At 50.5% G+C, this 27,537-nt stretch overlaps 1 protein-coding gene across 1 annotated transcript; it reads right to left on the reverse strand.

Annotated features, from left to right (window-relative positions):
- CAPN1 (calpain 1) lies at positions 1-27,537 on the reverse strand. Its single transcript, XM_030833651.3, has 22 exons — positions 26,931-27,537; positions 25,939-26,206; positions 25,750-25,819; positions 25,367-25,485; positions 23,736-23,869; positions 23,480-23,648; positions 22,554-22,637; positions 22,128-22,213; positions 21,697-21,771; positions 21,396-21,556; positions 6,741-6,925; positions 5,840-5,851; positions 4,836-5,047; positions 4,693-4,732; positions 4,052-4,117; positions 3,903-3,960; positions 3,045-3,109; positions 2,579-2,647; positions 2,243-2,321; positions 1,503-1,619; positions 1,153-1,211; positions 1-785 (listed from the first exon to the last, which is right to left on the reverse strand). The coding sequence occupies exons 2-22, from the start codon at positions 26,203-26,205 to the stop codon at positions 759-761; spliced, it is 2,154 nt and encodes a 717-aa protein (XP_030689511.1). The 5' UTR covers position 26,206; positions 26,931-27,537; the 3' UTR covers positions 1-758.

Consider the following 27,537-nt stretch of genomic DNA (forward strand, 5'->3'; position numbering starts at 1 on the left):
GTTTCCTTTATTATTTGGGGTTTCTCTGCATGGAAACATGAGACTGCCCCACCCCATGCCCAGGTGCCTCTGGCACCCCCATAGGTGGTACTTCAGTCCCCATAGAGGCCCCTTTAAAATCACCAATATAAAAAAGGAGGGAGGGAGGGAAGGAGGGAAGGCCTGACCACCCCGCAGGCAAGTGGGGACAGGGCTGGGGGGAATGTGGGGCAGAGGGGGGCACTGGCTTCGGCACAGGAAGGAACAGGCATTCATTCCCAGCCCTGCGGAGGACGCCCCAGCTGGGAGAGCGCTCCGCACGGCTAGACAGCAGGCTGTGCAGAGCTAGTGGTTATAGTTTAAAGGCTGCAGCTGGGGCGTGGTGGGCTTGGGGGTGGAATGGGTGGCCTGTGGAGGGAGGGGAAGGGACACATCAGGATGTCCAGAGGCCTGGGGCCGTCAGCTCCCCCTGGGGCCCCACGTGAGGCAGGAACTAGCAAAAGCTGCCTTCCCGGTTTGGCAACCAGAGGGGCTGGGGGAGTCCATCTGAGCCCGTGGCCAGTGGAGGCAGGGAGGGCCACGCAGCTCTGCCCAGAACAAAGGAACCGGGGCGGCCGGGAAGTGAGGACGAGGAGGACGAGGCCGCCTCCTGCTCCAAGGAAGGCACTTGCAGCTGGCGGGGCCTGGTGTGGCGGGGCCTGGTGTGGCGTGGCGGGGAGGCACGGCCCGGCAGACGAGGAGGGCAGAGAAGCACAGCAAGGGGCTCGTGCAAGAGCCCCTCATGCGAACATGGTCAGCTGTAACCACTGCCAGGCAGAGGGCGGAGAGAGGGGTCAGCCAGGGCAGAAACCCCAAGTCCGGCCTCCCAGCTCCATGGCTCAGGAGTCACCATCTCCTCACCCCCCTGAGGGCAGGTGGGAGAGGGACCCTCCCGGGGAGGGGGCGGGGCACTCTCTTACCTCCTCGACCCCTGGGAGCCCAGGCTGCTGGCTCCTGTACAGGCCTCCAGGGGTCTGGCCCATCCTCCCCAGGACCCAGACACCCAAGCGTGTCCTTGCAGGACCCAGGTGGCCGGCCTTAGGGCTGGCGCTGAGGCCGCAGCCTCCAGCCCAGGAGGGTAAGAAAACACTGCCCCTGGGTACCTTCCCCAACCGGACCGGAGGACAGCCCCACCTTAAACAAGTCAAAGGTCACGACTCCATCCAGATCCGTGTCCAGAGTCTTGAAAAACCCTGTGTGTTCAAGAAATGATGACATGGGGCTGAGAACTCAGTGGGACCTTCAGGCAGGGCCAGGACCAGGCCCCACCTCCTGCCTCACCCCCACCTCCCCACAGCGCCGCAAGCTCTCTCACCCTCACAGCCGGGGAGCAGCCCTTCCTGCTGCTCGAGAGCCCCCTCCAGAGTTCCCACCCAACTCCGTGTTGCCTGGCACTCAGCCTGCCTGGACCCCACCTCCCCAAGACCCTCGTTGGGGACGAGTTGGGGACTGAGCTGGAGGGGGAAGCCGACGGGGACACTCACGGAACATGGTCTCCAGCCGCACTAGGCAGCACACGAAGTTATCGAAGTCCACAGCCAGGTCGGGTTCCGAGTAGCGGGTGATGATGAGCTCGTACAGCTTCTTGTTGAGCTTGAAGCCTGGCGCAGGAGAGCAGGTGAGGGCCAGGGACGTGCAGCCAGGCCAGAGGGGGCGGAGAGGGGGACTGAGGCTGGGCAGGGTGAGCCCCAGGGCTGGGGGGCATGAAGACCTCCTGGGCAGGGCCGGGAGCTGGGCAAGTGCTGGTCCAGAGGGAGCTTGAGGACCCAGACTGCCCCAGGGAAGCAGGTGCTGGCCATCAGGGCCCAGGGTCCAGTTTCATTTGTTCTGAATGCCCTGGCCTCATCCTGACATGGGACTGAGGATGAGCCCTGCACTGCTCCCTTTGGAAGCTCTGGAGGCCAGCTCCACTCCTCCCTGGCTGTGTGGCCTCAGGCCAGTCACTACCCCTCTCTGAGCTGCACTTTTCTCTGCTCAATGGGATAATAAAAGACCCTATCCTCATGAGGCTGCAGTCAGAACAAAAGGAAATGCTGATAAAGCGCCTGGCTCAGTCACCAGGAGAGAAAGGCAGTAGATGGCTGTTACTGCTTCACCACCATTGCCATCACCCCCCCAGGGACAAGGGCTAGTGGGTGGGCCACCGCCCTGGGTAGCTGTCAGAGAAGCGAGCCAGGGCCATCTCCCTGGGGCTCCACGAGTGCCACCAGCCCTCAGGCCTCACCTGCAGACTCGATGGCCATCCGCATCTCGTAGGCACTCATGCTGCCCGACTTGTCCAGGTCAAACTTCCGGAAAATTGACTGGGGGGGTGGGGGTGGGGGGCAGAGGGTGAGGGCTTGGCGAGCATCCAGCCCTTCCCATCTGCCCAGGGTGGAGGGCTGACGAGGGTGGAGGGGAGAGGCCCGAAGGGGGTCAGCCACTGGGATACGTGGGCTCGGAGAGGCAGACCCAGGGCAAGGGCCTAGTCCACACAGCTGGTCTGGGAGCCGGAGCCCGGCCGCCCGCTGTGACTGAGACTGCAGAGGAGGGGAGGGTGCTGCCAGCAGGGACCACCTACCAGGTAATTCCGGATGCGGTTCCACAGGATGTTGAACTCCACCAGGCCCAGCTTCCCGTTGCCGTCACGCTGGGCGGCCATTAAGAAGAAAACTCCACAGCTTAAACCAGGCACTGGGTGAGTGAGCACCAGGGAGAGCAAGACGAGGAGGGGGAGAGGAGAAGGGGCAGGAGCCCACAGACAGCTGCCTGGGGCCAGGCCTGAATCGGGGTGGCTGGGAGGGGCGCAAACAGCACCAGCCTCAGGGTCACCTGCAGACGGGGCCCTGCCCGCCTCTCACTCAACACAGGCCTGTGCCTCGGTCCCCGCCCCACCCCGATCAATGGGAAGATGCCAGGAAGGAACTGGTCTGTCCACACTTGTCCCTTTCTCTGCACTGCTCCTGGGGTGGGTCACTCAGGGCTCTCCCCACGCCTACATCCCACCCCAAAGGCCGGCTCAGGAGGCAAAAGCAAAGGGAGGATACGTCCATGAGGTTCACCATGCTGCGGCAGGACTCCAGGCTGAAGCCCTTGGTCCGCAGGTCTTTGTCTGCAAGAAAAACCAGTCCCAACACCTCAACCCAGCCAGCTTCCTGGGTCTGCCCCGTGCTGGGCACACTGGTGGGACAAGGGTCCGGGAGGCACCATTTCTGTCCCCTGGTGTGTAAAGTCTAGGCTAGTAGGTATGTAGGATTGTTTCCATCATCAGAAAAAAGAGTTTAAGGTATTTTAGCAGTCAAGCCGGTGTCCCAACAGGCACGTCAACACCACCATTAGACCCGAGTGAAAAGGAACAGTGCTAAGTATAAGTGGAAGAAACACAGTAGAAACGTGCAGCATAGGCGGTCACGGCAGGGGTGGGGTTTGCTGCAGGCCCCGAAGGGTGAGAAGAGCAGGAGAGGAGTTCTGGGCTGAGGGAGCAGCATGCACAGAGGTCGGAGGTGAGAGGTCAGAGGCGGGGGCAAAGGGAAGGTTGAAGGGCGGTTGCCTTCAGTTTTGCACATTGGGGAGTGAAGCCGGCCATCTGCCTTCTGGGAGGAAGGGGCGCCCACACACTGGCCCTAAGGTGCTGTCAGCAGCCGGCTAAGCTTCTAATCACACCAGGCACAGCGCTCAGGCATGGAGAGCAGCAAGACGGCATGAGGAGTTTGGGAGGAAAAAGGGGGTGAGCAGGGCTCAGAAAGGTGGTGGAGGGTGCCCCACCCACGGAGACCAAGGGGTTGGGTTCAGCCCAGGGTGGGAGCAGAAGGCTAGATTCTGGAGTTTGGAGGAACGGAGGTGAGGGGGTAGGGGGGGTGGGAAGCAGGACACGGGGTGGAGAGCAGCCGCTCAGGGATGCTCACGTTTGCCGACGATCCTGTTGAGGATGGTCCGCAGCTCCTTGACGCTGATCTCCATGTCCTGCGGGAAGAGGGAGGAGGAGCCTTTTCCACTCTGGGGAAAGGCTGCCCCCCCCGTGCCCCCGACCACCCGTCCACCACGCCCAGCCTACCTCCCCTGCCAGTTGTCTGAAGAGGGATTTGAAGTTCTCATCAATCTCCTCTTCTGAGAGTACTTGCTGGATGGAGAAGCGGGGGAGAGCAGGTCAGGGGCACCCCAGCCTGGCCCCTGCATGGGCAGCTGCTGGAGGCAGGGCTGGGACCACTCATCAGCTATGTGTCACTTCACCTCTGAGCCTCACTCTTCTCATCTGTAAAATGGGAACCTGGCCCCTACTCTATCCCTGTCCAGGCCTCTGTGGCCTAAATGTGGAGAGTGAAGGTCAGCTCAATGATGAACAGTGAGGCTTTGATTCCCTGCTGCACGACCTTGGGCAAGTTCCTTAACCTCTCTGAACTTGAGTTTCCCACTGAGAGGGTAGTGACAGTACCCTGACACAGCTGTTATGGAGGAAACGGGGTGACCCAGGTAAAGAGCTCAGCACAGACCCAGCAGAGAGCAAGAACCCGGGGACCCTGTGCCATTATTATGACAAAGTCCTTTGCAAACTGTAAAGTGCTGGGCAAATGAGGGATCAGTATCACTCTTACGGCTCCTGCCAGGAGGGGCTCTGCGCTGCCAGCCGGAGCCCAGGTCACAGGACACCCAGGGTGAGGGAGAGGAGGAGGGTGGCTGGTGGGGCAGGGCACGTACCTCGTCAGGGAGATTGGCCTGGATCTGGTCATCCAGCTCTCTGCAGAGGGTGGGGAGACAGGGGGCCAGTCAGCAGTGGGGGGGGGGGGCAGGAGGGGCGTGGGGGGCACGCAGAGAGCGGGGTGGGGGGCCCTTCTACTCACTGGGTCCCAGCGCTCTTCTCTGAGAAGAAACGCAGCACAAAGTCGCCCTCCTTGTTGGGCTCGAAGGTGGACGGCACCACCACATACTCCCCGGGTGGCAGGCGGAAGCGGGTGCTGACCTCCCGCAGGTTGATGAACTGCTCGGAGCGGGCCCGAGACGCGTTGGCCAGGAAGAAGTCCCGCTTCAGGTGCACGGCCGGCCTGCCCATCAGCTGGCGGGAGGGAAGGAGGGAGCGGGGGCTGCAGCTGCCCGCTCAGCCCACCCTTAGGAGCTGCCCCCAGACCCAGATCCAGCCAGAACCAGACCCAGATCCAGACCCCAGGCTCCAGGTTCTGGCCAAGCGGCTGGAGAGCTGTGTCACGGCTCCGTCACCCGCAGGCTACCCGACCCTGACAAGTCACAGTGCTTGTTGCCTCATCTGTAAAATGGGGGTAACAGCCCTGCCTACTGCACCGGGTGGAGGGGAGGAGACACCATGAGGTGAATGTAGATACTGTGACACCATGAAATAACTTTCTCGTTATCCTTACCTGGAGCTTCCCCTGTGTCAGACACTGCAGGGCCTTTTACACGCCACCTCACTTAACGCTCATGACAACTCATTTTACAGACACGGACGCCAAGGCTTAGAGCCTAAGCAACTTGCCCAAGGGTACAGAACACTCAGCCCACTACCAACCTGCTCCTAACCAGCACCCCAGACGGCCTCAGTGTGACAGTAAGACAGGAAGAGCCTCACGGGTGCGCATCAGGTGGGGCTCTGAGGGCCAGGGTTCAAATCCAGCTCCCTTACTTATTACCTGCTCTGACCCCCAGGAGGACAGTGTTTGCTCTGCCCACTGAACAGCAGGCAGGGGGGTGGGGGCACTGTGTTAGCCCCAAGATGAGGAGACTTCTTAGCTCTCTACGTGTGGGCTTGCCGCCGTCCTGCTCCCTCTGGGCACCATTGGGCCATGTGTGTTCAAGGGTGTGTAAATCCAGGCGAGTCAGATGCCACACCTACCTCCGGAGGGACCTGCCAGAGAGATGAGGGAAGTTAGAGATGCTTGCCTGGCCCAGGGGCAGATGCTGTGGTGTGTGCTGGGCAGCGGCCCTGAGTTCTTAAGATGAAAATGATGGGATGAAGAGACCAGGAGACAGGGTCCTGGACAGGGGCCAGTGTTGACCCAGACCTGTATTCATGCCAGAGAGGGACCCCAGGACCCCAGGAGGGAGGCCCAGGCAGGGCCCTCTGTCCCTGGAATGCCCTGCACCTCAGCTCTGAACCAGAGCCTCCAGGACTGCCCCATGGGGCGGCCAACTGCAGAGTCCTCCGGCCCAGGGACACTGGAGGTCCACCCCAATCTGCTACGAGGGGCCGTGGGCCTGGGCTGAGGCTGCGACTGTCCTTTACCCCCACCAGGGAGATCCAGAAGTTTCTGTCTTGAATACAGTGCGTGAAGCACCTCCATGGCCAGCCTCTGCTTACATACTTCCAAGACAGGGAGCTCACTACTCCTTCAGGGAAGACCACTTGCCCACTTCTTTCTGAAACTGAGTCAAAGTCTTTCTCCCAGGTGTCAGCTAAGGCAGATCCCTCTGCCCGAAAGCAGCCATGCAGCCTCTAAGGACAGGGGAGAATTGCAGAATCTTCCCCTCTCCTAGCTAAACATCTTCCTCATCCTCCATCTGCCTCACGGGATGAATTTTAGGCCCCTGGCTGCCCCAGTCCTGGCGGAGCGCCTCAGCAGGTGCCTCCCGAAGGCTCAGTCTAGGGCTGCGTGCCTCAGGGGTGTGACTGGCCCCAGTCGGCTCTGGATGGGCGGGCGCCGCCTTGGCCTCTGGCGCCCCTGGCGTCCCCTGGCGGTGCTTGCCGGGAGGCCGCTTTCTCTACCGGGTGCTGGGCGATCCGCCCGCTCGCTCACCTCGTAGACAGCGAAGCCTATGGTCTCCATGTCGCGGCCAAATCGGCGCTCCCTACGGCGGTGCTTCTGCATGAGGGCGAGCAGGAAGCTGCAGCCTGACTCCCGACTCCTGTAGTCGTCGTCGTCGTCCGGGTCATCCGTCTCCTCCAGCCGGATCTTGAACTGGGGGTTCACCCAGAAGGTGGCTGCAGGAGGTAGGGAGGCAGGATCAGAGGAGAAGCAAAGCAGTGCCCCCAAGCCTTCCCTCCCCCATGTTTTCATTCATTCAACAAATTTTACTGTGGCCACCGTGTGCCAAGTGACAGATGTGCCACAGGGACACACAGGGTCCCTGCCCTCATGAGCTCCCATTCCAGAACGAAGCGGAGGCAAAGCATGAACAAGTCAGGTTAGTTAATGGAACAATTACAAAGAAAGCAAGCTGAAGTCAGGCAGGGAAGGAATCTTCGAGGTGACATTTGAGCCTAGGAAGCCTAGGCAGAGGGAGAAGAAAAGACCCACACCTGGGGCTCCAGTGAGCACAGGGGATCCAGGGAGGTTGGCAGACGTTGGTGGAAGCAGGGTCGGTGATAAGAAGTGTGGATTGAATCAAAGACCAAAAGGACTCCCTGACAGGTTTACACTGGGAGGGGCATGACTGGATCAGGATTTTAGAAGGTGGCTGCAGGGACTTCCCTGGTGGCGCAGTGGATTAAGTTTTTGTGCTCCCAGCACAGGGGCCCGGGTGTGAGTCCTGGTCAGGGAACTAGATCCCACATGCATGCTGCAACTCACAGTTCACGTGCCACAACTAAGGAGCCCTCGTGCCGTAACTAAGGAACCCACCTGTTGCAACTAAGGAGCCGGCAAGCTGCAACTAAGGAGCCCTGGAGCCGCAACTAAGGAGCCTGCCTGCTGCAACTAAGACGTAGCGCAACCAAATAAATAAATATTAAAAAAAAAAAAGGAGGTGGCTGCTGTGTGGACAGTGACTTAGAAGAGGGCGAGAGAAAGCAGGGTCTGAGAGGAGGCCACTGAGCTGCAAGGGCTGAGGGGGACTTGCATTTCTGGCAATTTAGTGATTCAGCTGCCTGAACAATCCTCCTGACTAAAACAACCAAGTGCCGGAGAGAATATGCAAAACTTCTGTTTAAAGGCACCAATAAGTCCAGCACTTCCCCCTCCCCACATACAAAATTAACAATAATCAAAAAGAGAGATAATAAGCAAGGATGTGGGGACTTCCCTGGTGGCGCAGTGGTTAAGAATCCGCCTGCCAATGCAGGGGACGTGGGTTTGAGCCCTGGTCTGGGAAGATCCCACATGCTGCGGAGCAACTAAGCCCGTGCACCACAACTACTGAGCCTGTGCTCTAGAGCCCATGAGCCATAACTACTGAGCCTGTGTGCCACAACTACTGAAGCCCACACGCCTAGAGCCTGTGCTCCGCAACAGGAGAAGCCACTGCAATGAGAAGCCCGTGCACTGCAACCAAGAGTAGCCCCCACTCTCCACAGCTAGAGAAAGCTTATGCACAGCAATGAAGACCCAACGCAGCCAAAAATAAATAAATTTATTTTTAAAAAATTAAAAAAAATAAGCGAGGATGTGGAGAAATCAGAACCTCAAGCATAGCCGGTGGGAACGTAAAATGGTGCAACTACTTTGCATAATAGTCTGGCAGTTCCTCAAATGGTAAAACACAGAATTACCATATGACCCTGAGATTCCACTCCTCTGGGGGTGTGTGTGTGTATATCCAAGATTAATGACAACATACACCCACACAAAACATGTGACCGTTCCAAGTAGCATTATTTATAATTGCCAAATGGTAGAAACAACCCAATTTAAACAAAATGTGATATAACCAAACAATGGAATATTATTCAGCAATTAAAAGGAACGGAGTACTGACACATGCTACATAACATGGATGAACCTTGAAGACATTATGCTAAGTGAAAGAAGCCAGTCACAAAGGACAACGTGTTGTATGATTCCATTTATATTAAATTATTGTCGGGAACAAGCAAATTCATAGAGACAGAAAGTAGATTAGTGGTAGCCTGGAAATGAGGGGGAGGAGGGGCTTGGGAGTAACAGCCAGGGGGTATAGGTTTTCTTTCGGGGGTAATGAAAACGTTCTAAAATTGATGTAATAATGGGTGCACAACTCTGTGAATATAGTAAAGGCCACACTGGATTTTACACTGTAAATGGGTGAATTATGTGGTATGTGAATTATATCTCAGAAAAGCTGTTTTAAAAAATGGAAACTGGGAGCCATGAAAGGTAAATAATGCCAAAGGATTTCTGCAGACTCCTAGAGGCCTTGAGTCCTGCCTGGGCTCAGGGGCAGGAGATAAGGTCCAGTAGGAGATCACAGCCATAAAACTGGAAGCCCCGTGAGGAATGCCAGCAGTGTAAGTGTGAAAGAAAAATAAAACCACTGGGAGGAAGTAGAATATTCTCTGAGGATTTATAACCACAAGCCAGCCTTCTCATGAGCTTGCAGATTTAATTCATGCTGCCCATGAGGTCAACAAAAAAACATTAAGGAGAAAATTTATTTTTAAGAGTCCTGGGTCGGGAGTATCCCAGGTGACTGGCAGAAACACTAGAGGAACTTAACTTCATCCAATAACTCAAACAACTCCTGAAGATAAACTTCTGGCAGAAACACTAGAGGAACTTAACTTCATCCAATAACTCAAACAACTCCTGAAGATAAACTAGGTCAAATAGGCCAAAAACCTCAGAAGGTTGAGAACCAGCAGCCACAATGGATGAACCTCATGATGGCTGAGGATGAGCAGCGACAAACAACAACTCACCAAGACTTCAGATACTGAAATTATCAGACACGGAATATGGACGACTAGGCTTACTATACGTAAAGAAATAAATGAGATGCTTAAACATATGAGCAAGGATGAACAGATCAGAAAAAGAGCCATTAACACTTCCAGAAATAAATTTTTCAAGTGAAATTAAGTATTTGTTGGAAGGATTAACCAACAGCAAAAAAGAAAATTTGTGCATTGAGAATGGATCTAAAGAAACTACCCAGAATGCAATCCAGGGACATTCCGAGATGGAACATTTAAGAGATGTTAAGTAAGAGATCTGGAGGGTTGACTGAGGGAGTCCAGTTTACATTTGATTGGCATTCCAAAAGAAGAAAATAAAGAGAGTAGGAAGGTGATATTCTAAAAGATCATGGCTAACAATTTTCTAGAATTGTTGAAAGACATCAATCTTCATACACAGGGAGCTCGACAAATCCAAAGCATAATAAAAAGAAATCCCCACCTCAACACATCATGGTCAAATTGTAGAATATCAAAGAAAAAGAATCTTAAGAGAGAGAAAAGACAAACCATTTCAGAAGGCATGGTAGACAGACTCCCAACTCACATAGTGACAGTGGAAGCACAGTGAAGGGTAATATAGCATATTCAGGGAAGTGAAAGTAATGTCAATTCAGAGTTCTATATCCAGAGAATTGTCAAGAATGAGCACTCTATAAAGGCATTTTATACAAGTACTGAGAAAGTTTATCACCAAAAGACCCTCAGTAAAAGAAATTCAAAAAGATATATTTCAGACAGGCAGAAAATGATCTCAGATGAAAGGTCTCACCATTCATGAGAGTAGTGAGCAAAAATACTGATATTATGTGGGTAATCAAACAAATACGGGCTATACCAAATAATGGGGATGATGATGGTGCTAATTTAGGACAGGCAGGAAACTGTTAAGAATTAAAATACTAGCTAAGGATAGCAGATTGAACAAAGGGAGGGTGTGATCCAACTTAAATATTCTCAAGTCTTTACATTATTCAGGTGGAGGGTAAAGATACTGATCAACTAACTTTGGAACTTATTAAGCAAGCTCTTCTGTCTTCCAAACTCACAGAGGGAAAAACAAGCAGAGAGAAAAGAAAAAATTCAACCCAAAAGAAGGCATAGCAGGAGGGACAAATCGAAAATGCATAGTAAGTCTGCTGAAATAAATACAAATATATCAGTAATCACTATGAATGTAAATGGATTAAACTTTCCAAATATATCAGTAATCACTATGAATGTAAATGGATTAAACTTTCCAATCAAAGGACAATGTTTTCCAAATTCAGCTATTAAAAAAATCAGTTATATGCTATTTATGAGAGATAACCAAAACACTGAGCTGTAGAAAGATCGGTACATCAAACGGTATAACAAGACATACCACAAAAGTACTAGTAGTAACTAACAGAAGTTAGTTACTACTAGTAACTAACAGAAGTTACTAGTAGTAACTAACAGAAAACTGCAACAGCATAGTAACACAGACTGAAACAGACTTGAATGTAAAAAGAATTACTAAAGATGAAGGTGGTCACTAGATAGTAAAAAAAAAAGTTTAATTCACTAGGAACTTATATCAATTTTAAACTTGATGCACCTAGCTCAACATATGCAAAGAAAAATAACTGACAGAAATAAAGGGAGAAATTGGCAAAGCCAGCAAGATGGTGTGAGATTTTATTATCCCTCTTCCAATAATGGATTAAGCAGACAAAGTAATCAATAAAGTAATCAATAAGTTTGATATAATGAACAATGATAGAAGATTCCCCCTAACATTCAGAGAACAGTATACTGGTCAAGAGAACAGACTCCAGGTTCACACTGACAGGGTCCAAATCCCAGCTCTGCCACTTATTAGTGACTTTGGCAAACTGCTTAATCACTCTGTGTCTCACTTTCCTTATCTGTAAAATAGTGATAACGCAGTACATCCCTCATAGGGTCAGTGTGAAAGTTAAGCAGGTTGTTATATTTAAAATATTTACAGGAGTGCTAACACAATATATGTGTTAGCCAGTCTTTTCAAGAACACGTGAATATGCATGAAAACTCACCCCATGCTGGGCCATAGCACCAGCTTCTGTTCATTTCAAACCTATGATCTCATATAGATCATATTTTCTGACTGCAAGGAAATTAAGTTAAAAATCAACAATAAAATAGTAACTGGGAGGTTTGATTATTGATTCAATCTCTTAAGTGTTACAGGTCTATCCAGATTTTTTATTTTTCTTGAGTCAATTTTCATAGTTTGTTTCTTTCTAGGAATTTGTCAGTTTCATCTAGGTTATCTAATTTGTTGTCGTACAATGGTTCACAGTATTTTCTTATAAATCACTTATTTCTGTTGGGTTGATAGTGATGTTCTCTCTTTAATTCCTGATTTTAGTAATTTGAGCCTTCTTGTCTTTTTTCTTGTTCAGTTTGGCTAAAGGTTTGCACTTTTTGCTGAGCTTTTCAAAGAACCAACTGTTGGTTTCATTGATTTTTCTCTATTGTTTCTCTGTTTCATTTATTTGGCTTTCTTCTGCTTGCTTTGGGTTTAGTTTGCTCGTTTACTAGTTTCTTAAGGTGGAAAATTAGGCAATTGTTTTCAGTTCTTTCTTTTTCAATATAGGTACACAGTGCTTTAATTACTATTCTATGTGATTTCTCATTTACATTACTATTTCTTTTGATAAACTAACTCATTCTAGGAGGCCAGCATTACCTTGATACCAAAGCCAGATAAAAACATCACAAGAAAAGAAAATTACAGACCAGTAACATTTATGAATATCAATACAAAAATCCTCAACAAAATACTAGCAAACCAAATCCAACAGTATATTAAAAAGATTACATACTATGAAATAGGATTTATCTCAGGAATGCAAGAATGGTTCAACATAAGAAAATCAACCAATGTAATACATCATGTTAATAGGACAAAGGGAAAAAAAAACACATGACCATCTCAACTGACATGGAAAAGGCATTTTACAAACTCCAAAACAAATTCATGATAAAAATATTCAGGACTTCCCTGGTGGCGCAGCAGTTAAGAATCTGCCTGCCAATGCAGGGGACACGGGGTTCGAGCCCTGATCCGGGAAGATCCCACATGCCGCGGAGCAACTAAGCCCATGCGCCACAAATACTGAGCCTATGCTCTAGAGCTCACGAGCCACAACTACTGAGCCTGCATGCCACAAATACTGAAGCCCATGTGCCTAGAGCCCGTGCTCTGCAACAAGAGAAACCACTGCAATGAGAAGCCTGCACACCACAACAAAGAGTAGCCCCTGCTTGCCGCCAACTAGAGAAAGCCCGTGCACAGCAATGAAGACCCAGTGCAGCCAAAAATAAATAAATTAAATAAATAAATTTTTTAAAAAATTCAGAAATTTAGGAATAAAAGGGAACTTCCTCAACATGATAAAGGGCATTTATGGAAAACCCACTGCTAATATCATACTCAGTGGTGAAAAAAAAAAAAAAAGAAAGCTTTCCCCCCAAGATCAAGAACAAGATGCCCACTTGCACACCACTATTCAACATTGTATTGGAAGTTCTAGCTAGAGCAGTTAGTCAAGAAAAAGAAAAAGTATCCAAATTGAAAAGGAAGAAGAAAACTCTCTCTACTTGCAAATGACATTATCTTGTATATAGAAAAACCTGAAGAATCCATAAGAAAGTTTAAAGTTAATACCAAATTCAGCAAAGTTGCAGATTACATTAAAATATAAAAATCAGTTGCGTTTCTATACACCAACAATGAAAAAATCCAAAAAGGAAATTAAGGAAACAATTTCTTTACAATAGCATCCAAAACTATAAAATACCTAGGAATAAATTTAACCAAGGAGTTGAAAGACTTGTACACTGAAAATTACAAAACATTGCTGAAACAAATTAAAGAAGACATAGAAAAGTCAAAAGACATATCTTCATGGATTGGAAGACTTCATATTATTAAGATGTCAATACTACCCAAAGTGATCTTCAGATTCAATGCAACCCTTATTAAAATTCCAACAACCTTTTCCCACAGAAGTGAAAAGCAGATCCTCAAATTCATATGGAATTGTAAGGGGCCCAGAAGCCGAAACAATCTTGAAAAAGAACAAAGTTGGAAGACTCACACTTCCTGACTTCAAAACTTACTACAAATCTATAATAATCAAAATGGTGTGGTACTGGAATAAAAATAGACATACAGACTAAAAGAACACAACTGAGAGTCCAAAAGTAAACCCATACATAAATGGCCAATTGATCTTTGACATGGGTGCCAAGACCATTCAATGGGAAAGAACAGTATTTCAACAAATGATGCTAGGACACCTGGGTCTCCACAGGCACAAGAAATAAGTTGGGTACCTATTTTACACCATAAACAAAAATTAACTCAAAATGGATCAACAACCTAAATATAAGAGAGCTAAAATCATAATGCTCTCAGAAGAAGACACAAAGATAAATGACCACGGATTTGGCAATGGATTCTTAGATTATGACACTAAAAGCATGAGAAACAAAAGGAAAAAATAAAAATTGGGCTTCATCAAAATTAAAACCTTCTGTGCTTCAAAGGACACTATCAAGAAAATGAAAAGACAACCCACAGAATGGGAGAAAATACATACAAACCATCTACCTCATAAGGCTCACACCCAGAATATATACAGATATATATATATTTTAAAAATATATGAAAAGACAACCCGATCTAAAAATAGGCAGGGCTTCCCTGGTGGCGCAGTGGTTGAGAGTCCACCTGCTGATGCAGGGGACGCGGGTTTGTGCCCCGGTCCGGGAAGATCCCACATGCCGCACAGCGGCTGGGCCCATGAGCCATGGCCGCTGAGCCTGCGCGTCCAGAGCCTGTGCTCCGCAACAGGAGAGGCCACAACAGTGAGAGGCCCGCGTACCGCGAAAAAAAAAAACCCAAAAAAAACAACAAAAAAACCCCTGCATTTAAAAATGGGCAAACTATTTGAACAGACCATCCAAAAAAGACATACAAATGGCCAATAAATACATGAAAATATACTCAACATTATTGGTCATTAGGGAAATGCCAATCAAAACTTCAATGTGATACCACTTTACACCTGCTAGGATGGCTATAATAAAAAAGTTGGACAATAAGTGTTAATGAGGATGTGGGGAAATTGGAACCCTCATACACTGCTAGGAGGAATGTAAAATGGAAAGTAAAATGGCTGCCACTTTGGAAAACAGTTTACAGTTCCTCAAAAAGTTAAACATGGAGTTACCATACAACCTAAAAATTTCACTCCTACTTTAGACCCAAGAGAACATATGCTCATACAAACACATGTACATAAATGTTCAGAGCAGCATTACTGATAATAGCCCCAAACTGGAAACAATTCATCAACTCTGGAATGAATAAGCAAAATATGGTGTCTCCATATCATGGAATATTATTCAGCCCTACGAATGAAATGAAGTACTGATCACACTACAACATGGATGAACTTTGAAAACGTGATGCTAAGGGAAAAAAGCCACGCACAAAAGGCCACATATTGCATGATTCCATTTATATGAAACGTCCAGAATAGACAAATCTATAAAGACGAAATTAGATCAGTGGTTACAGGGCTGGTGGGTGAGAGGGTTAGGGAGTGACTTCTAATGGATACAGGGTTTCTTTTGAGCGCAGTGAAAATGTTCTGGAGTTAGGTGATGGTGATGATCACACAACATTGTGAACATATTAAAATGACTGAATTGTACACATTAAAAGTGTGAATTTTATGGTATTACAATTCTTAAAAACATTACATGTCAAAATTGTGTAACTCAAAGGTACACTTGGAGGGAAATTTATCATTTTAGGTGCATACACAGAAAAAAAAATTAATGAAATAAGTGTCTAATTTAAGAAGTCATAAAATTACAATTGCATCAAAAAGAATAAGATACCTAGGAATAAATCTAACTAAGGACGTAAAAGACCTGTACTTGGAAAGCTATAAGACACTAATAAAATAAATTGAAGAGGACACAAATGGAAAGATATACTGTGCTCATGGATTGGAAGAATTAATATTGTTTAAATGACCATACTACCAAGGCAATCTACAGATTCAATGCAATCCCTATCAAAATACCAATGACATTTTTCACAGGACTAGAACAAATAATTCTAAGGTTTGTATGGAAACACAAAAGGTCTTGAATAGCCAAAACAATCTTAAGAAAGAAGAACAAAACTGTAGATATCACACTCCCTGACTTCAAACTATACTACAAAGCTACAGTAATCAAAACAGTATGGTACTGGTACAAAAACAGACACATACATCAATGGAACAGAACAGAGAGCCCAGAAATGAACCCACACTTATATGGGCAATTTATGACAAAGGAGTCAAGAATACAAAATGGGGGAAAAGACAGCCTCTTCAATAAATGATGTTAGGAAATCTGGACAGCTACATGCAAAAAAATGAAACTCAACTACTTTCTCACACCATATACAAAAATAAACTAAAAATGGATTAAAGATTTAAAGGTAAGACCTGAAACCATAAAACTTCTAAAAGAAGCCATAGGCAGTAGGCTCTTTGACATGGGTCTTAGTAATATTATTTTGGATATGTCTCCTCAGGCAAGGGAAAAAAAAGCAAAAATAAACAAACGGGACTACATCAAACTAAAAAGCTTTTGCACAGCAAAGGAAACTATCAACAGAATGAAAAGACTGCCTACTGAACAGGAGAAGAAATTTGCAAATGATATATCTGATGAGGAGTTAATAGCCAAAACATACAGAGAACTCATACAACTCGACATCAAAAAAAACAAACAACCCAGGCTTCCCTGGTGGCGCAGTGGTTGAGAGTCCGCCTGCAGATGCAGGGGACATGGGTTTGTGTCCTGGTCCAGGAAGATCCCATATGCCGCGGAGCGGCTAGGCCCGTGAGCCATGGCCGCTGAGCCTGCGCGTCTGGAGCCTGTGCTCCGCAACGGGAGAGGCCACAACAGTGAGAGGCCCGCGTACCGCAAAAAAAAAAAAAAAAAAAAAAATGGACAGAGGAACTGAATAGACATTTTTCCAAAGAAGACATACAGTTGGCCAAAGAACACATGAAAAAATCCTCAACATAACTAATCAACATTGCAATGAGATTTCACCTCACACCTGTCAGAATGGCTATTATTAAAAAGACAACAAATAAGTGTTGGCAGGGATGTAGAGAAAAGGGAACCCTTGTGCACTGTTGGTGGGAATGTAAATTGGTGCAGCCACTATGGAGAACATGGAGATTCCTTAAAATGGAATTCCTCACTATGGAGATTCCTCAAAAAATTAAAAATAGAACTACCATGATATCCAGCAATTCCACTCCTGAGTATTTTTCCAAAGAAAATGAAAACACTAATTCAAAAAGACAAATACTGGATGATTTTGTTTATATGTGGAATCTAAAAAAACAAAACAAATGAAAAAACACAGCTAAACAGTAACAGAGTCAGAGATACAGAGAACAAACAGGTGGTTGCCAGAGAGGAGGGGGAGAGAGAGAAAAGACAAATAGGTAAGAGAGATTAAGAGGTACAAAGTTTCAATTACAAAATAAATGAGTCACAGATACGAAATGTACAGTGTGGGGAACAGAATCAGTAGTTTTGTAATATCTTTGTATGGTAACAGACGACAACTAGATTTATTGTAGTGATGGTTTTGAAATGTACAGAAATATCGAATCACTATGTTGTGGACCAGGAACTCACATAGCGTTGTAGTTCAATTATCCTTCAAAAACAAACAAACAAACAAACTCATAGGAAAAGAGATCACATTTGTGGTGATCAGAGGCAAAGGGTGGGGGCAGAGGGAAGTGGATGAAGGTGGTCAAAAGGTATACATTTCCAGTTTTAAAGTGAATAAGTGCTAGGGCTGCAATGTACAACATGATAAATAGAATTCACACTGCTATACGTTATATATGAAAGCTGTGCAGAGAGTAAACCCTAAGAGCCTACGAGTGCTCATCACAAGGAAAAGATACATTTTTTCTATTTCTTTAATGGTGTATCTATATGAGATGACAGATGTTCACTACACTTACTGTGGTCATCATTTTATGATGTATGTGAGTCAAATCATTATGCTGTGCATCTTACACAGTGCTGAATGTCAATTACATCACAATAAAACAGGAAAGAAAAAAGATGTCATAAAGTCTAAAAATAAATCCAAAGAAAGCAGAGGAATGAGATAACAAGAAAGCAAAGATTAATAATATAGAACAAAAAACTAAAAAGGATCAATAAAGTAAAAACATCATTTCTATTTAAAGACTAATATTGACAAACCCCTCACAGGATTAGTAAAAACAAAAGAGACAATGCCAACAAGCAACATTACCAATAAAAGAGATGATATCATTACAGATGAGGTATGGTATATTAAGCATGACTTCACGCTAATAATTGTGAAAACAATATGCAAAGGATCAACTTCTAGAAAATAAAACTCATCAAAAGAGTCTCAAGAGGAAATAGAAGACCTGAATAATTCAATCACCATTAAAGATACTCAATAACAAAAGTTAATCTTCACACAAATAAAAGAGCAGGCCTGACAGCTTTATAGACCAGTTCCACCAAACATTCAAGCAAAAAATCATACCCACCTTATACAAACTCTTCTAGAAAACAGAAAAAGAGAAAACATTTCCCAGTTCACTTTACCAGCCAAATACAGCACCAATACCAAAACTAGACAAGGTAAGTATGAGAAAGGAAAACTATAGGCAAACCTCAGTCATGAACATGGATGTAAAATTATTGTATAAAAAAAGTTATATCATGACTCTGGTTTTCTTTTCTTTTTTCTTTTTTTTTTTTGCGGTACGTGGGCCTCTCACTGTTGTGGCCTCTCCCGTTGCAGAGCACAGGCTCCAGACGCGTAGGCTCAGCGGCCATGGCTCACGGGTCCAGCTGCTCTGCAGCATGTGGGATCTTCCCGGACCAGGGCGCGAACCCGTGTCCCCTGCATCGGCAGGCGGACTCTCAACCACTGCGCCACCAGGGAAGCCTGACTCTGTTGTTTTTAATCTCAGGAATGTAAGGTTAATTTAATATTAGAAAAGTGATCAGTGTAACTTACCTTTTTAACAGATAGAAGAAAAAAGCTAATTCTAATAATAAAGTATTTAATAACATTAAGCTTCATTAATCTGATAAAAGGTGCATACAAAAATGAAAACAAGGGGCTTCCCTGGTGGTGCAGTGGTTAAGAATCTGCCTGCCAATGCAGGGGACACGGGTTCGAGGCCTGGCCTGGGAAGATCCCACATGCCGCGGAGCAGCTAAGCCCATGCGCCACAACTACTGAAGCCTGAGCGCCTAGAGCCAGTGCTCCACAACAAGAGAAGCTACCGCAGGGAGAAGCCCGCAAACCGCAACGAAGAGTAGACCCCACTCACTGCAACTAGAGAAAGCCTGCACACAGCAACGAAGACCAAACAAAGCCAAAAATAAATAAATAAATGTATAAACAAAAACAAAAACCTAGAGTAGAAAAGTTTTTAGTGATGAAATCTACAGTCAACATTTACTAGTAAAAACTTTTCCTTTGGGCTTCCCTGGTAGCACAGTGGTTGAGAGTCCGCCTGCCGATGCAGGGGACACGGGTTCGTGCCCCGGTCCGGGAAGATCCCACATGCCGCGGAGTGGCTGGGCCCGTGAGCCATGGCCGCTGAGCCTGCGCGTCCAGAGCCTGTGCTCTGCAACGGGAGAGGCCCCAACAGTGAGAGGCCCGCGTACAGCAAAAAAAAAAACAAAAAAAAAAACTTTTCCTTTGAGAGAGGGGTAATACCAGGACATAACCAGTGCTAGTCAGCATGCTGCAGGCCTGGCCAGCACATTAAACAAGAAAATGCAACAAAAATAATAAGAATTGGAAAAGAAACAAATTCATCACTATTCTCAGATACTATACTGTCAGTTAGAAAAGCAAAAAGGATCTACAGAAAAATGAGTAAAGTTAACTACAGTTTAACAAGTTTGCTGGATACAGCATAAACTTAAAAGGTCAGCTGCATGCTACAGTGTCAGCAACTACTTGGGAGAGGTAATTTTAAAAGAGATACCATTTACAACAGCAACAAGATGATAACGTATCTAGGAATAAATTTCAACAGATGTATAAGCCCTTTATGGTGAAAGACATTAAAGAAGGCCTAAATAAATAAAGAGATACACCACATTCTTGGATAAGAAGATTCAAAATTGTAAAGATGTCAATTCTCCCCAAATGGGTCTGCAGAGTCAATCCAATTCCAAAGTAAAATCTCAAAAGGGCTTTTTGTAGGACTTGGTAAACTGATCCTAAAATTCACATAGAAAAAACACAAAAAGGAGCACGAAGAGCTAAGAGACTCCTGAAGAAGGAATTCATCCTGTCCAATTTCAGGACCTATAAATCTATAGCTACTAAACCAATGCACTCTTGGCACTGGGATAGGCCAAGGGACAGAAAAGCAACTCAGAAACAGACCCGCACATACGTGGGAACTGTATGACGGGGCTGGCGTTGCAGGGAAAGGATAGACTTCCCTGTACCAGGGAACAGTGGTCATCTGTTTGGGGAAAAACTGATGAAATTAGATCCCTGTGAGGGAGAAGAATGCTTGAAAACAGAGGGCTGTGAGCCAGCCTGAGAACTGCTAACAGGGGCAGGTCATGAGAGCAGAGCTGTAGTGGTGGACGCGGCACAGCCGAAGCTGGCCAGTGAGACGCTGCAGCACCGGGGTTGGGTGGAAGCTGGACTGGAGAGGGTTAAACACTGAACTGGAAGCGAGCAAGGAAACGCTGAGGGCAGCACTGCTGAGAAATTTCACTTTGAAGGGGAGCAGAGAAATGGGTGGGGGAGTGCGTCGAGAGACAGGCGACTGTTCTGAGGCGAGCAGTTCTCTCATCACGACACAGAGTGAGAGGTGACAGATGAAGGAGCGGGAGGCTTTCAGAGTGAGGGAGAAGGGAGTCTGGAGCAGAGGTGCGGGGTCCCCACGAGCAGGGATAGTTCTGCCACTGTCCCGGGCGGCAAGGCAGCAAAGGTGGGCACAGGTCCAGTCAGGCTGGGGGATTTGGGGGTGGGAATGGGACGGGTGTCCCATGAAATCAGATGAGAGTGACAGTGGAGGCAGGTCTGAGGAGAGAGTGGGAACGTACTCATAGGAGCTGCTGGGGTCATGCAAAGTGCACAACTGAGGTTTGCGTCTGTGAATTTACAGGGAAAATACTGCCCCAGGTGTGTAACTTCTCTCCAGGCACAGTCAGCGGTTCTGGAGCCGGTGGAGAGGGTTCAACTAGGGTTATGGGGCAGAGGGACAAAGGGGCCGGGAAACTCGAGCGTTTGCAGGGGGAAGATTAAAATGGTGACTCCAACCTGGTAAGGATGAGGACTCTAGCCTTGTAAGAAGAGAAGGCGAGATGGGAGAGGAAGGATACCCCACGGATCTAGACACCCAGGGAAAGGTGACAGAGAATCAATGAGGGAGACAGTGGGCCAGGAGGAAGGTCTCGGAATGAGGAGTGACAGGAAGGTGGCTGGACGGCAACGAAGCCTTCTCCCCTTGTCAGCACTCTGGCTCAGACCCCAGCAAGGGAATCAGATGTGGCTCTTTGGAATTTACAAGGACATTCAATATTTCATCCTCAAAGCAAACTCACGAGGTCAGCACAACTACCCCTACCTTACAGGCAAGGAAACTGAGGCTCAGAGAGAAGACATGTCTGGGGCAGCAGGGCCCAGACCCGCCCCCCTGCGCTCTCAAGGCCAGGTCACCTGGGTAGTTGCGGCAGCCCCCCGCGGTGCTCCCCCGCCGCCAGGTGCCCTCGTACAGGGTGGTGTTCCAGTTGCGGAACCTCTGGCTCTTGAGCGTGTCGGGCGTCAGGTTGCAGATCTCCAGGCGGGTGAACTCACGCATGAAGTCTCGGAAGGACATCCTGGGGGGGGGGTCGAGGTGAGAGGTGAGCCAGGGCCCCCAGCCAGGGCACTGAGGGACGTGGCACGGCTGGGTTTGGGGGGATTGGGAGCTGGGGTGCCTGTCCCCAAGAACGGCCAGACTGAAGATGGGGCTGCTCACCAGAACTCCCCGTCCTCCATCTTGACCCGGAGCTGCTCCCGAACATAAGGGTCTACGTTGTTCCATTCCGGGGAGCTGTGGGGAAAGGGCACTGCCAGGGGCTGCCGGCCACTGACCTGCCCAGCCTCTGTCCCTGAGGCCTGTCCTCCCCTGGCGTGGGTCAGGAGGCCTCCTCCAGGCCAAGTCCAGAGATCCCAGTCCCAGTTGTCTTATAGGGGCCGGGTCAGATGCCCCGAGGATGCTCACAGGCTGGGCACAGCGGCCCGCACAGCCTGAGCTCTGTCAGGGCGGTCCTCAGACCCAGTCACATGCAGATGGGCCCCTCTGTCCAATCCTGAGCCCACCCTGGGCTGGCAGAGCTCCCAGCAGAAATGCCAGTGGCACTGAACAGCCTCCCCCAGCCTCCCTGGCCAGTGTCCGCGGCCCCTCACCCGTCACTCCAGGCTCCTGTCCACTCCACCTCGCCCCAGGGGTTCCGCATCCGGATCAGGTTCACCATCTGGCCCTGGTAGTTCACCTGTTCCCCAGAGCTCCCATCAGTGCCTGCTTCTGGTACACACTTTTAGCACCCCTTCCCTCCACCTCACCCTCGCCAAGCCCAGCTCAGCACCCAGCACCCACCATGGGAAGCACAGCTGAGAAGCCTTATGGGGAGTAACCTGCTGAGGAAGGCAGCTATGTGCACAAACTAGGGGGGGCACAAGATAAACATCTCTGGATGAGAGTCCCCAGGAGATAGAAAAGGTGCTGCAGGAGGTCAAAGGAAGAGTCGGCCTCTCCCACAGCCCTGGCCACGGGCCAGAGAGACAAGGAAGCAGGGACGGCCCTGCAGGGAAGACCTCCATGTGGGGCAGTACCTGCTTGGCCCCGGTCACAGAGTAGGCATGGCCCTTCACTAGCTTCTTGAAGGTGACAGCCTCCATATCCAGAATGCTGGAGATCTGCAGAAAGACACACATACTATGGCCAGTGTCCCCATCCCCGGTCAGGAGATGAACCCCGAGTCTTGGCGTTCCCTTGCACACACAACAGCTATGCAAAGTGATAGGCAGGAACCCTGACCCCATCTCAGCCCCTGGAAGGGGTGCTGCCTGCTACTCCACCAATGTTACCACTGGTGGCGGGGCCTGGGCACCCCACTGACACTGCTTTTGGCCAGAGCTGGCCAGACCCTTTGCAAACATGCATGAACACACACATACAGCCATGCATAGCCCCTCGCCTCACCACAGAGCCACGAGGTCCTCAGAGGACCTCGTGTGGAGGGACACAGTGAGGCGGAGAAGAGGGCGGAGAACAGACTAGAGTAGGGTAGGACTGGGGAAGAGCATGGGGGCGGGGCTGGAGTGGAGGATGCAGTGATGGTGGGGGTGGAGGCTGACATCAAGGATGAAGGAGGTCTGAGGATGAGTCGTGGGAACAGAAAAGCAACTGAGGGAGTGAATGGAGTACGGGCAGAAGCGGGGGCCCACGGGAGCCGGCACTAGGAAAGAGCTGAGGTCTGAGGCTGCGAACTGGAGAGCAGACAGGCAAGGCCTTAGATGACAGGAACAAGGAGCTGAAGTGAGGAAAACAAGCTGAGGTCTGAGGCTTTGGGGACCAGGATGACGCCAGGCATGGAGGTGGAAGATGCGACTGAAGTGATGGGCGCGGCTGGGTGAGGATCCGATGGTGTGAGGTGAAGGATGGGGTCTGGAGCCAAGCCTGCAGCGAGTCTGAGGCTGGGCTGCGTAGGGAAAGGGAGCCACTAGGAGGCTCAGGTCACAGGATGGAGCGCACTCACATCAATGGAGCAGCCCAGCAGGGAGCCTCGCTCCAGCGCCTTGAGGATGATGCTGTAGAGGTCGCTGGGCGCCTTCCGCAGCTCGTACCATTCGGTGACCCCACCTGTGAAGTCCTCAAAGCCCTCGGAGGTGCTGCCTCCTGAAAGGGCCTCGTAGCTGCCATTCACCCTGTGGGAGGCCCCGGTCAGCACTCTGTACCAAGCGGGACCCCACACTCTGGGGGTGGCCTGGAACTCTCGCTGGGCCCCTACTCACTTGGCATAGGCCTTCTCCAGCAGAGCACTCCAGAACTCGTTACCTTGGGCAGAGTGCACGAACACCAGCTTCCCGTCCTTGGTGGGCAGCAGGTCATCCACCACCACGTCCACCCACTCCCCAAACTGCCACAGCTGGGGGAAGAGAAGCATAGTGAGTAGCTGCTTTGAGATCCCCGGGGCCTGAGCTTACGCCTCAGCAGCTCTCCCACTTACTAGACACCTGATTCTAGGTCATATATCCTAGACACGGGATCTGAGCAACTTATCCTCTCTGAGCCTCACTTTCCCTCTCCACAAAAGGGAACAGCAATGCCTTCCTCATGGGAAAACTAAAGAAGATTAGGAAGGTAGTTTTTAGGGCAGCATTGTTGATATGTTTTGAAACAGACCAAGGGATGGAGAGGTTGCAAAGCCCTTGGGCCTTGGCTCTCCCGGAACCTTTTAAGGCCATGTCCCCTGCCTTTCCCCCTCCCCATTCTAGGCTCTGTGTGTGTGTGTGTGTGTGTGTGTGTGTGTGTGTGTAGGGGGGCTGCGGATACCTATGTAAATTAGGTGTGGAATAAAAATGTGTCATCCAGATCCTTCAACCACAAGGTGGACAGCAAACCGCAGGGTTTGCTTCATAGATGCCTTGAGGGCCAAGTTTCCCAGAGAGGTAGGAGTCGGCCCGCCGAGGCCAAAAGTGACTCAGTGCTACGGCATTGGCATTCGGGGCTGTGTGTGTGCGCCGAACAAGGGGGCGAGGGGAGGAGGTGGGCCCACCGCACTGTCTGTGAGGGAGTGAACGGGCCAATCAGAGGCCGGGGAGGAGCGGATTGGTGGAGTGAAGGGAGAGGGTGGGGAAAGGGCGGTGAGGCCACGCCCCGGTGGGCCAACGCTGGCAGGTGCCGCACTTGGCCACAGTAGTTGCCACCGCACGGTGGGTCCTGCAAGTCAAGCCTTAGGCGCCGAGGCGGGTGAGGACGAGGTAGGGCAAGGGGCTCCCTGGCTAGGCGGAAGGAGAGGACACTGGGGCCAGAGATTCTCATCCAGGCTTCCTGGGGGTGTGTCTCTCCCAAAACCAGCCTACTGAGAATTCATTAGTGTGATTTGAAAAATGGGCCGTGCGCAAACAACATCAGGAAACGCTGGCCCGAGTCTTTCTTTTCTGCAAGGCTCTCTAAGAGGCTGGCGATTGCCAAAGTGCAGGCGGAGCTGGGAGTGGGTGGGTGGGTGGACTGATGCCAAGGGTGTAGATGGCCACATGTGCTGGTCGGTTTTCCCGGCAGAACACTCTCTGTTTCTCAGATAGGGAAACTGAGACCCTGAGGAGGAAAAGGATTTGTCCCACAGGATATAACACAGAGATCTTTCTACTCTTCTAAGCACTTTTCTCCCCCGATGTGCACAAGCGTCCAGGAAAGCTGCCAGCCGAAATACCTGCCCAGCCGTTTCACACATGACAGATTCTCACACATGACGGATCGGAGATGGAATCAAGAGGTCACACGCAATACTTTCGAGAGGGAGGGCTGGCCCTGCAAGGTGTGGCCCTGAGCCACCCTAACTTCAGTGTCCCCACCACCTGCAGTGCCTGCTACCCCTCTCTCCCTCACCCCCCTTGCCCAAGGTGCATGTGGGGCTCCTCACCTGGAAATGGAAGATGCCGACATAGCCATCCTGGAAGCTTTGGCCATGTGGAACTACTCGGTGCAGGAGGGTGTCATTGAGGGTAAGGGAGGCGATGGCCGCCAGGAGCCAACAGTCCCCTGGGATGGGAAAGAGCCACGTCAGGCCTGCTCTACCAATCTGCGCCCAATGGTGCACACGAGTGCCATGCTGGGGAGAAACGGGTTCCCTGGGCAGGGCTCCCCTCAACTTACAGAAAAGACCCAGGAATCTGGGCAAACCAGCCCCAGCACTGATAGCCAGAGCCTGCTTGGGCTTGCAGAAGGGAGGGGCTGAGGCAGAGCAGGAAGGAACGGGTATAGGGAACTGCTTTGGAAAAACACTCAAAACGCCCCAGGGCCTACCCAGTGCTCCCTGGCAGATGTCTGTGCGGGTGGCTCCATCCACGATGAACTGGGGGTTTGAGAACAGCTCCTGCAAGAGACCCAGAGTCCTGTCTCTGGGCCAGCCCCTCCTAGGGACCTGGAGTCCTAGTCCCACTCCTCACCCAGGAAGGGGGTAAACTGAATCCCACCCAGGGTGGCCCCTCTCACCGTGGGACGCTTCCACTTGATGCCATAGGTTTTGGAGGAGTTAGGGCCCAGGTCCTTGAAGCCCAGGCTCTGGGGCACTGGGGGGAAAGCCTCATCACGGAAGAGGGCCCCACTCTGCAGGCAGTGAACCCGCAGCTGATCATAATCCTGGCCCAGGTACTTGATGGCGTTTTCATGGCGGCCCAGGCCCAGCTCCTTGGCCCGCTGCTTTTGCACTTGTGCAGACACCCCGGTGCAGTACACCGGAGTGATGACCTCCTCAGCCATCCTGTGGGAGAGATGGGCCTGCTCAGAACCCAGGCCTTCCCAGGACTAGAGCTGGGACTCCTGTCTGCTAACACTGCTTTCCTTCCTCCCCAGACCTGGGGTTCCCCGCCCCCACTGCTCCTCTCACTGAATCAGGGCTGCCACCTCCCTTTGCTCCCACAACCCTGGAGAGGGGGCTTCCCATCCCCCCAGGTATGGTGGCCACCATCTCCCTACCCCCACCCAGTGCTACCACCTCTCTTTTACCAGATGCCCATTGTCCTGGGTCTGCAGTCCTGTGGTCAGCCAGTCAGGTTGGGGAAGGGCGGAGCCCGAAATAACACAAGGAACCAGGAAGGTGGGAGACCCCAGGGAAGGCCTCTGACCGTTTGCCTGCCTGTAACCCCCCTCCTCAAACTAGCCGAGCTCCCGTACACTGGCCCCTTTCCCTGGCTTGGGGGCTGAGTACTCCAGTCGGGGTCCCCCTCCCCAAGCTCTTGAGACAGGTTGAATGATCAGGGCTGCTGCGCCTCAGTCCTTCCCCCTCCGGCCCTCCCCCAGCCCAGCGCAGCCCGGCCCCTGGAGGCAGTGAGGAACGCAGGCTGGGGCGGGCGCCGGAGCTGTGCGGCTTCCCCAGCCCCTGCCCCAGTCCCAGGCACTCAGAGAGCCCGGGATAGAGGCAGCCCCTCAGCCCGGGAGCAGTGGCCAGGCTTCGGGAGCAGCGGCCCGGCCACCCACCTCCTTACCTGGGGGAGGAGTGTTCGGGGGGTCGCTGCGGTCCCTGCGGCTGGCTTCCCCGGTGGCAGCTGAGGACAGGGCCCAACCAGGAAGAGCGCTCCTCCCCGCCCTCCTCCCGCGGCCCCTCCGCCCTCCTCCCTCCCTCCCTCCTTCTGCCCCTTCTCTTCCTCCTCCTCGGGCTCCAGCCCCGCTTCCTCTCTGCCTTCCCTTATCTCTCGGGCACCTCCTCAGACTGTCTCTCTAACTCACGGTGTCTCCCCGCCCCTCCCTCCGCAGACGCCGGGCCAACTGCGCGAGAGGACAAATTAGTAAAAGGCAGAGTTGTCCCCGGGGAGGGGCCAGCGCCAGTCGGGGTGGGGAGGGCTGGGGCCCGGACGGAAGGTCACCGCGGGGGATGGGGAGGGAGAGGACAGGACAGGGGGTATTTTTAACCAGGGGCAACAGCTCGAGTTGCAGGGCCCGGCGGCCCCACCCCACGCGGCGCCCCCAGAGGGCATTCTCGGGAGTCCGGCCCGGCGGCGCCGCCTCCCGCAGCCCCGGGTCCGTCCCCCCTGCGCCCCTCCTCCGCGGGGCCGCAGCTGTCCCTCCGCCCCCGGCCCCGCGCGCCCTAAGCGC

Source organism: Globicephala melas, chromosome 8 (genome assembly GCF_963455315.2).
Source record: "Globicephala melas chromosome 8, mGloMel1.2, whole genome shotgun sequence".
NCBI lineage: Eukaryota > Metazoa > Chordata > Mammalia > Artiodactyla > Delphinidae > Globicephala > Globicephala melas.

What these genes read in the sequence shown, in the direction of transcription:
- CAPN1 (XM_030833651.3), bottom strand. Translation starts at nt 26,205, where the DNA reads ATGGCTGAGGAGGTCATCACTCCGGTGTACTGCACCGGGGTGTCTGCA. An exon ending in TGCTGGGCTGCTCCATTGAT is followed by an intron (nt 22,638 to 23,479) that starts GTGAGTGCGCTC and finishes GTCTTTCTGCAG; the next exon opens with ATCTCCAGCATTCTGGATAT. An exon ending in TGACCTTTGACTTGTTTAAG is followed by an intron (nt 786 to 1,152) that starts GTGGGGCTGTCC and finishes TCTGCCTGGCAG; the next exon opens with TGGTTACAGCTGACCATGTT.